The 11,189-nt window shown below is 44.0% G+C and overlaps 1 protein-coding gene across 2 annotated transcripts in view; it reads right to left on the minus strand.

The window, feature by feature from the left end:
- The window catches only part of SLC23A1 (solute carrier family 23 member 1), a 104,385-nt gene extending 93,449 nt beyond the window's left edge, over positions 1-10,936 (minus strand). The window contains exon 1 of one of the 2 annotated variants that reach the window (XM_068125102.2): positions 10,728-10,936. In XM_068125102.2, the coding sequence (XP_067981203.1) occupies positions 10,728-10,835 (108 nt within the window). In that variant the 5' untranslated portion in view covers positions 10,836-10,936. The remainder of the gene's footprint in view (positions 1-10,727) is intronic. The other variant, XM_068125103.2, reaches the window with a different exon arrangement.
- Positions 10,937-11,189: the final 253 nt, after the last annotated feature.

Raw genomic sequence — 11,189 nt, forward strand, 5'->3', positions numbered from 1 at the left:
CTAAAATTTTTAAAGTGATTCCTCATCATTGGGAGATATGGCCAAAAACGATACATAGCAGGATATCTCAAAGTTATGGATAGATTTGGACGAAACTTGTTGGACAGGTTGTGTGTGTGACAAGGAAGAATCTATTCAATTTTGGTGAAGATCTGGATCCGGATCCAGCTAGTAGAATTTTTTAAGTGATTCTTAACCATTGAGTGATATGACCAACCAGGTGGAGGTATGCTATCTGCAGAGTGCCGTTCTAGTTTCAACGTGAATTGGAAAAGAAACCGAGTTGTGTAGCTGTGCTTTGGCTCTGAATCTGTCATGATCGCACATGGCCAGACAGTTGCAAGGTAATTTTTTTTTAGTTTGTCTGCCTGTTTGGCAGTCAAACAAAATTGAGAATCATTTTGAGTTTCCAGACGGGAAACTTACTGTTTTGCAGGACGTCATAAAGGACACAAACAACAGGCACGAATTACTAATGTAATGTGTTAAATAAGGTGGTGTAAAAGCCGCTGCATCAACGGCGGTAAATTTCCGGAATTATTTTTTCTGCAACCTTTAAAATCTTAATTTTATTTCCATTGAATTATATAGTTGAACACTAGAACACTAATCGCCTTATTGGCACTTTCAAATCCCTTCCTTTTTGCAGTACTTGTACAAAATATTACAGCATTTTATCTCATCATGACCAATCAATTTGCTGCTCATAGACTCCTCCATGTCCTTGTTTTTCAAGACAGTGCAGAGTAATGTGTTCCATTAACTCCCTCATGTAAGTATGTGGACAGTTGTATTATACTGTGTTTAGTTTACGACATGTGTTTTGTATTTGGCTGTATGCAGTTACTTCGTGTTGGGGACAGGGATAGGAAGTAAGATGTCGTTCGCTGTATGTTTTCTTTGAAGTATTTTTGGCCAACGGACAGTAAAAGTTGAGGACCACTGGCCTACACAGTGTTGAATGCCACAAACTTCCAGGAAGAACTCCAATGACTCTACCTTCATATCAAAACTTCACAATTGTGCTGGCTGTGCATATTCCTCACAATCTGTGTCCATTGCTAGCAGTGAGTGAAGCTTTTCCAAGCTTAAACGCATCAAGACTAGAAAGGAGATGGTAGAAACAGAGAGACCACTGACATGTCTCCAATGTGAAAGTGATAGACCCATGGGATCAGCTTCATCATAGGAGATTCTTATGATCTTGAAGACCTTGGTTTTTCTGGTGTCGAGCTGAGCAAGGTGTGGAGCCTAAAGAGGTGAGCGATACTCCATCAAGCTGCAGATGAAGGTGTTGCAGGTGGATAAGAGTTCAGGTGTGCCAAGGAAGAACTTTGCACGACAGAGGATGCCCAGACTGGCTTTGGAGACCAACTTAGGAATGTGGTTTGATCAAGAAAGATCATAGCTGATAGTGACACCCAAGAGTTTGAGATTGAAATTCTTCAAGAGGATTGTTAAGGAAGTAGATAGGAGGGTTTGCCAGACAGTCCTTTTCGAGAGAGATAGTGAGAGTGAGATTTGTCAGGATTGAAAGACATATTCCAAGTGTTTGACCAATTTGTGATTTTGTTAAGGTGTGAAAAGGGAGAAGAGACTGCTGCCTGTCTTTCTGAAGGATGAGGGTTGTCACAGCAGAGAGTGGAGTCATGAGTAAAGACATGGAGGATTTTCCATAGTCAGAGAGAGCGTTGAAGATTAGGAAGAGGACTGGGCTCAGAATGCTGCCTTGGTGCACTCCAGCCTTAACCTGGAGAGGAGATGAAAGGATCCCTTTGAGAGCTACACGTTGGCTACGACTAGAGAGGAAGTCCGCCAGCCATGCGTGGAGTTGGCCTTGCACGCCATAGGCGGAGAGATTGGAGAGCAGGATGAGGACTGACATTGAGGGCCAGGAAGGGGAGATGAGAGAAATCTCAGGAAGGGGAGATGAGAGAAATCCCAGGAAGGGAAGATGAGAGAAATCCATTCAGAGCCACACATTGACTATGACCAGAGAGGAAGTCTGCAAGCCATGTGTGGAGGTTTCCATGGATACCATAGGAGGAGAGTTTGGTGAGCAGAGCGGGGTGCCAGACCGTATCGAAGGCACGTGATATGTTAAGGGAGACAGCTCTGATTTCCTGTTTGGCATTGAGGACCTCCATCCATTGTTGGGAGAGCAGAAGCAGCATTTCCAAGGTAGAGTGACCTGTTCTGAATCCAAACTGATGGTCAGAGATCAAGCTGTTGGAGAAGAGGATTTCATGTCCACGGCGATTATGGATCCCACTACTTTGCTGATGATTGGAAGTGAGCTCATAGGTCTGTAATTTATTGAAGTGTATCGTTTTTTGTACCATGTTAATGTAACAAATTGTAACATGGTGATATCTGATGTCCAAGCTAATGGAAGATGATAGACTTAATGTGGCACCACCAGGTTTTAATGGAGGGAGACAAGTTTGAAAGTTCAGTCTTTAGGTTGGACAGATGTCGTTTTCTGGCTCTCCAAAGAGTTAATCCAGTGGAGCAGACAAGGTCCAAAATGTGACCACGGATATGCGTAGGAAAGTTGACATGTTGAGTGAGGTTAAAGCAGGTGAGTAAATCAGTGAAGTCAGTGGTTATTGTGGAGTCAGTGGAGTCCATGTGGATATTGAAATCACCAAGGAGGAGGATTGAGGGGGAGAGGGGGAGAGGGAACATAGCTGGGTCAGAAAGTAGGAGAAGTCAGACAGGAATAATGGGTGTGGTTTGGGAGGGCGGTAGATGACAGCCATGACTGACTGCGTGCGACCAGAGAGTTTAAAAGCCAGGTGTTCAAAGGATGAGGATGAGGCGATGGGGATGAGGCTGGTCCTGATGTCTTGACGGTGGATAACGGCAATTCCACCACCTCGGCCCTCCGAGCGTGGTTTATTGACGTAGGAATATCCATTGGGTGTGGTGAGGTTGAGCGTGTAGTAGTCCAGTGGTTGTTGCCAGGTTTCGGTGAGACAGAGAAAGTCCAGTTTGTTATCCAGGATGTAGTCGTTGAGGATGAGGCATTTGTTGTTGAGGGACCGGGTGTTGAACAGGGTGAGCTTGATGTTGTTTTGAACAGCGGGGATTAATTCAGGTGATTTAGCCAGGGTTCGCAGGCAGGAGGTGCGATTTTGTGCGTTGCCGTGACTAGGTGCGCTGGGACGATGAGTGGGAGTGCGCTGAGCCGACCAGAGGACGGGGATGGAGTGACCTGATTGTACATATACAAACTTACGACCGGAGCCACGGTGAATGTACCTGGGTCGTCGGAGGAGTCCATTTGATTTGATGGCAGAGATGCATGATGGGGTGGAGCGGGTATTGAGCAGAAGGAGCCTTGCGGCGGAGTACCGCAGAGCCATGCCAGGCAGGAGCGGAGAGACGAGACGGGGCCAAGGTTGAGGAGGTGAAACAATGGTCCCAACCCACGGGAGCAGGCCCAAGGAAACGAAGGAGACGAAGGAGCCAGGTAGGTGAAGCCAGGAGCAGAGTCGGGACCAAGCAGAGGGCAGACAGGAGCAAAGAGACGATCACGAGGCCAAGGTTGATCACGGCAAAGCGGGAAATGCAGCGGCAATCAACCGCCGCCGCTACAAATCAAGGTCACGGCGGGAAAACCACCGCCACACCGCTGCGAAGGACACAACCCACGAGAGCGTGCCCGAGGAAACAGCGAGCAGGCGAAAGAGCCGGGTAGGCGAAGCAGGGAGCAGAGCCGAGACTATGCGGAGGGCAGACTCAATGGCCAAAAAATCCGCATGACCACCAAAAAAGCAAGCCACAGACAGTGGCCCAGTCGAAGAAGCGGCGAGCATGTGACGCCTGCGTCCTCTTCAGACCGGACCGGAAGCGGAAGCCAACTTATAGCAAAAGGAACAGTTGGGCAAGTCGTTTCACTAGTTCCTTGATCTGACCATTAGTCATCGCGAATCTGCTGAACTGTTAGACCAGGGAAGAACACAAGGAACTGCAGAAACTTCCAAGAACGCACGAAATGCCGTTTCCGACGATCAACTTTTAAAATTTTCTTGGGGGAAGGCCCCCAGACCCCCCAGCGCTTTTGTCTCATGCACCCCCCCCCCCGCACCCCCCCCCCCCCCCTCACACCCCTCCTCTCCGTCTTGAAATTCCTGGATCCTCCCCTGCATCGTATGATAACTGAAGATTAAATGGGATAAATCTGTGCAAAAGGGAGAGTTTGTGTGGAAGAATTATCAGACTGTTAATACCAGGGATGCTAGATATAGGAAACCTGTCTGAAAATGTGATGGCAGCTTGCAGTCTCTGCCAGTTTGCCTGAGTGAACTGCCAGACTCGCCGTGTGGAGGCTGTTCTCTGAGAATGTCTAGAAAGCTCTGGACCTTCACAAGCACATGCTCGGATGAGCCAATTGGAGCAGAGGAAGAGCACGAGACATTAACAGGGAATTTGCTCATAACCAAATCCAAAATAGGACGATTTTCCATTGACTGAAAACTGTTGGAAAGTTCATATACTCAGTCCCATGGAGTCCCACTCCTTTGTTGAAGTGTGTGTGTGTGTGTGTGTGTGTGTGTGTGTGTGTGTGTGTGTGTGTGTGCGCACCATGAGTCATGCGCCACGAGTCGTGCACCATGAGTGTGCTTTTACAGTGACTGATCTGCTGCCTGGACATTTTTAACGTGTCGTTGCTTGCACAACATCTCTAATGCAAATAGTCTTTTAAACATAATTTTCATCATGTCAATGAAGAGTGCCGATTTCAAAATGTTTAACCACAATTGTTCTGTTCCTGAATGCAAATCAGCCTCATGGAAATAGAGGAAATACAACAAATATTTGTGGATAAGATTTGACGAGTTCATACCATTTCCTGCTAGTACAAGCTCGCATAGGCCTTGGTACAACACACATAAACAAGGAGGAAGGACACTTCTCCTTTTAGCAATAGATGCAAAAATCTAGTATAATTTATCTTTGGTGCTGTAACCAAACAAACCAGATATTTACATCAGCCCTCCTCTTCCCTCCTCTACCCCCAGCTCCTAACATGATTGATAGGAAATGTCATCACTTTACCTGTACATTCGCAATTCACAGAAGATGGCCTTCTCATCAGTGTTCATAAGCACCTAATCCAGATAAACAGTTAATTTGCTGTTGGTGATCTGCCGGGAGTTTGTGTAGCACATGCTTGTACATTTGGGCCTTGCACAGACCCACATGGTCGGGAGTTTGTATTACAACCAGCTGCCTGTTTGGTGAGCTGAGAAGGTTCTGCGAGGCTTTTGCTTGCAGAGGCAATGTCTTTTCAGGTACTTTTCCTTCCAAGTTTTTTTGATTTTTAGCTGCGACGAGCAGCTCTATGAGAGGACACGTTGTTGTTGTTGTTGTTGTTGTTGTTGTTGTTGGGGTGCCTTTTTGAATAGCGCATGCGCATACACTCAGACGTGCGTTGGTATGAGGTAAGAACATCGCGGACTAAAATCGCGATTTGTTTGAAGAAACCAGAATAAATTTAGCAACAAAGACAACATGAATGTTTTCATATCAATCTCGCTTCACAGAACTTGACACAAATTAGGTGTAATTATTGAATAGCGCATGCGCATACACTCGGACGTGCGTTGGTATGAGGTAAGAACATCGCGGACTAAAATCGCGATTTGTTTGAAGAAACCAGAAGAAATTTAGCAACAAAGACAACATGAATGTTTTCATATCAATCTCGTTTCACAGAACTTGACACAAATTAGGTGTAATTATTGAATAGTGCATGCGCATACACTCGGGCGTGCGTTGGTATGAGGTAAGAACATCGCGGACTAAAATCGCGATTTGTTTGAAGAAACCAGGATACATTTAGCAACAAAGACAACATGAATGTTTTCATATCAATCTCGTTTCACAGAACTTGACACAAATCAGGTGTAATTATGGAATACCGCATGCGCATACACTCGGACGTGCGTTGGTATGAGGTAAGAACATCGCGGACTAAAATCGCGATTTGTTTGAAAAAACCAGAATATATTTAGCAACAAAGACAACATGAATGATTTCATATCAATCTCGTTTCACAGAACTTGACACAAATTAGGTGTAATTATTGAATAGCGCATGCGCATACACTCGGACATGCGTTGGTATGAGGTAAGAACATCGTGGACTAAAATCGCGATTTGTTTGAAGAAACCAGAATAAATTTAGCAACAAAGACAACATGAATGTTTTCATATCAATCTCGTTTCACAGAACTTGACACAAATTAGGTGTAATTATTGAATAGCGCATGCGCATACACTCGGACATGCGTTGGTATGAGGTAAGAACATCGCGGACTAAAATCACGATTTGTTTGAAGAAACCAGAATAAATTTAGCAGCAAAGACAACATGAATGTTTTCATATCAATCTCGTTTCACAGAACTTATCAAAACAAATTAGGTGTAATTATTGAATAGTGCATGCGCATACACTCGGGCGTGCGTTGGTATGAGGTAAGAACATCGCGGACTAAAATCGCGATTTGTTTGAAGAAACCAGAATAAATTTAGCAACAAAGACAACATGAATGTTTTCATATCAATCTCGCTTCACAGAACTTGACGCAAATTAGGTGTAATTATTGAATAGGGCATGCGCACACACTCGGGCGTGCGTTGGTATGAGGTAAGAACATCACGGACTAAAATCGCGATTTGTTTGAAGAAACCAGAATAAATTTAGCAACAAAGACAACATGAATGTTTTCATATCAATCTCGTTTCACAGAACTTGACACAAATTAGGTGTAATTATTGAATAGCGCATGCGCATACACTCGGGCGTGCGTTGGTATGAGGTAAGAACATCGCGGACTAAAATCGCAATTTGTTTGAAGAAACCAGAATAAATTTAGCAACAAAGACAACATGAATGTTTTCATATCAATCTCGTTTCACAGAACTTGACACAAATTAGGTGTAATTATTGAATAGCGCATGCGCATACACTCGGACGTGCGTTGGTATAAGGTAAGAACATCGCGGACTAAAATCGCGATTTGTTTGAAGAAACCAGAATAAATTTAGCAACAAAGACAACATGAATGTTTTCATATCAATCTCGTTTCACAGAACTTGACACAAATTAGGTGTAATTATTGAATAGCGCATGCGCATAGACTCGGACGTGCGTTGGTATGAGGTAAGAACGTCGCGGACTAAAATCGCGATTTGTTTGAAGAAACCAGAATAAATTTAGCAACAAAGGCAACATGAATGTTTTCATATCAATCGCGTTTCCAGAACTTTTTTACTTTCAAATCACTTTCACCACACCACACCAAACTGAACCACAGAACGACACCACTGTTTTCACAGAACCACACCCACTTTCAAATCCCCTACCGACCAAGCCCGTTTCAAATTATCCCTCTGCCTCCCAGAATTAACATTAATAAATAACATTAATGAATTAACATTAACATTAACAGAAATAACATTCACGTCCATACATTATATGTAATCAGTTGATGAAGCATGTTGCGTCGCAAAACAAAGGACAAGACCAGAACTGAAAGACAAAAAGACGCTAGTGCATGCGTATAATTTAATGACTGGTCGAATTTGGTAGCGCATATTGCAACGGATATCCTCATGATTCTACACGTCGCAGCTGGTGACCACACTGTGGTCATTTTCTCTTGTTTTTTTATGAGCCATTTGTGAGCCGTTTTCGGTAATAATCCTTATCCTGGACACATGATATACTTTCTTTCGCCCCGAACACGGTAGTTTCCTTGATTTTCTGCACATGCGCACCAAGCATTCTTTGGTGGATTACATCATGTATAAAGATCTGTATTGGCATGGTGACAATTGAAATCACCACATATGAGGGAGAGTTGGGATGAGCAGTTATAAGTTGGTCAATGTCGTCTGTGAGAGATATATAGTTGGAGCGGTCACTGTTTGGAGGACTATACAACACCCAGACAACGCATGAGGTGGAAGCGGATGGGAAGTTACAGCTAGAGGTACTCCTGGGGCTTGGGAGGTGTAAGGGCAATACACAGAGAATGAGATATGGAGTTCTTGTCTCCAGGACAAGGTGCAGATCTTTCAGGTTAGAGCGGAGGCCTCGGATGTTTTGAGGTCCACACATTTATGGACAGGAGAGGAGGAGCTGCTGGCTGGGTGCAGGAATGTAGAAAGGAGCGAGGGGCAGCGGGTGGGGCAGGAGGAAGCTGGGACCGTGTGCGGCTGAGGCAAAGCTCGGAAGCTGCATGGCTGGGTTTGGGGCTGGGGTGAAGTTGTGAGGATGCAGGGTGGGGAAACTTTGGGAAACTGCAGGGCTTGGAGGGTGCCTGAACAAACACCATAGAAAAAGTAAAATATTTAAACAGTGATAATCCTTTAAGGAAACAAGATTCCATGCCTGGGTTTTTTTTCAATAAATGGCAATGTGAATTGCTGAAGGCACAATTAAAATTTGGCATTCCAATCGTTATATCTATAATGAGTCCCTGAGACTCGTCTGTCTGCTCCGATAATAATTGAAATGATTCAAGTAGCCATTGGGTCAAGTCTAAGTCAGAAGTTTCTGGATGAGTCAATGATTTCAGCTTGTTCAAATATTTTTGGTTGTTAATGTGTAAGAGATAATTACGGCCTCTCAGGAAGGTCCAAAGGTTCTTTCCAGCACTCTGTCGATCTAGTCGTGAAAGATTGGTATCATTCAATAAAGAAGACATCGGTGCATCCGAATGACCAAATCCACACGATCCCTTGGATCTTCTTTCTTGAAGTTGATTGTGAGGATCAGGAGCTCCAGAGACTCTTCCTCTCCCAAACGATGACTGCAGAAATGTTGGGAGATTTGCCAACCGGTCCTTACAAGTGAGAATATGGACATATGCTGCATTAAAAAGAGTGGTTTTGTTTTCGTATCTTGTATTTGAAGTGGTGGACACATCTTGTACCAAAAGTGCTTTCACTGTACGTTCTGATTTGTGCTCGATACCAATCCCAATTAAGGTCGTTTCCTACATGTCCAGTGCTGTTTCTTAAACTTTCATAACTACGGGAACTGCATATTTCATACTTTTCTGATGAAAGGGTACATCCCATAAAAGGAACACTAAAAGGGCGATAGAATTGCACAAATGTTATGATCACATTTAAACTCATAGATGCATCTCTGCTAGGTGATGTACTTGTGCCACACTGTCTCCGCAGCATCCCCCTCTCCAGGAATCAATAAACTTAGACTCATGTGTTGTAGATGTAGTGTAGACATATTGGGCTAAATGGCCTCCTGTCTATAATAGTAACCCCTGCCACTGACGGAGGACAGAGGTTATTCTTTCACCCTTGTTAGTCTGTCTGTATGATTGTCTGTCTGTCTTTGAGCAGGATATTTCAAAACGTTAATGACCGATCCGGACGAAAGTTGGTGGATGGGTTGATTAGATTTTGGTGAAGATGCGGACACAGATACTGGAACTTTTTTTTTTAAGTGATTCTTGATCACTGTTGAGAGATGGAACCAGAAACAATACATAGCATGATGTTTCAAAAGGTTATGGATAGATTATGACAAAACTTGTTGGATGAGTTGGTTAGGTGACAAGAACAAGCTGATTAGATTTTGGTTTAGGTCCGAATCCAGATCTGACCTATCAGTGGGATACAAAAGGTGAAACGTTCAGCCTGGCGGAGGTAGGTGCCCTACCTAGCGCCGTTCTAGCACCTTATGTAACATGCCTGGAGCGATGTAGCGGAGTTCTTGAAGCAAACATAGAGTGTGCTGATTCTGGGTCTATCTGGGGTAGAACTAATCAATCCATTTGACACAGTAGCGGATGTCTGCAAGTCTGTGGCCACACGTCTAAGTCAATGAGCTATTAATAAAATGACGGAAAATGACTTTTTGCTCGCAATTCTGTGATTTTTGAACCAAACTCTTAAAAATACTATAAGGATCATGACTGACCCATTCACTGTAACTTATGGTCATTCATGACATCATTGCACTCAAAAAACATTTTGGCCATCTGATTCTGGTAAACAAGTCACATTCTTCTCGGATTGGAAGCATTAGGCGGAAGAGTTAGGTGGGGAAAGATTCCTGCCTCGGTCATAATTATGTATTTGGAATCCACAACATCACCAGAGGGCTCTGATTGATGGTACAGAGGACAATTAGTGGGGGAGGAGTAGGGGGGATGATCCCATGTCAACTTACTTTCCTTTTAAACACAATAACTCACAGTTTTACCATGTGCCCATCATATAACACCCAATATCACCTGTAGATCTTAATCCACAGACTGTGCAACGAGCCTAGTAGATTAATCAATGGGATAAAGGTCAAAGTGCAAAAAGGTGAATGACGATGATGACCTTTTGCATCTTCAGATGCATATGGCTGCCGAAGCAGTTTCTTGGTTATTGGGCAAAATCCTGGACAGATCGCCGCTCTAACACAGGATAGGCGAATGGCTTATTCATACCAGTAAGATGGTACTCATTTTGCCGACCTCAGAAGGATGACAGGCTGAATCAACCCACGTGGTGTTAGTTCATTGGCTGACGGGTTTGAGACTCAGGACCTTGCGAAATTAAGCCAGCCACCTTATGCTAACACCGGACTTAAAAATAAAAAGTGAATAGAGATGGTATATTAAGGTTGCACGGGTTACATATCAATGGAGTTACACAAATATTTAGAGGGCAATAGGTATAAGATTCACTTACCTGGGATTCGCAAGCACTGTTAAAAACGGTGGGTTCGTCACATATCGAGTCTCCAGTAGACCGTTTTGCAAGTACGGGTTTCATCAGCTCGTGGTTATCGCCGGCCATTTCCACTCTTTTGAGAGTTATGAGGATGTAAACAGTTTTCACCGTCTCGGCGACTTTCCCGAAGACAACTCACGAGTACGTCCAGTTCTCGAGTCCTTTTAGAGCTTGGACATCTCCACTTGCTCCTCCCCGACGCTCCTCCTCTCTCTACCTCCCTCGCTCCTCCCCTCGCTTTTCCATCAGCTCCTCCTCTCATTGCTCATCTCATTGTCTCGAACATCTTTTCCCATCGCGTTCACATTTCTGCTCTGACATATCAGATGAGCAATATAATTAAATAGTTTCAGTATCACGCGATTTCCACTCTCAAGTAACAGAAGTAAACCTACAGGTTGAGTCATAAGTCCCAGGACA

The sequence above is a fragment of the Myxine glutinosa genome, chromosome 8 (genome assembly GCF_964187855.1).
Source record: "Myxine glutinosa chromosome 8, kmMyxGlut1.1, whole genome shotgun sequence".
NCBI classification, from domain to species: Eukaryota; Metazoa; Chordata; class Myxini; order Myxiniformes; family Myxinidae; genus Myxine; species Myxine glutinosa.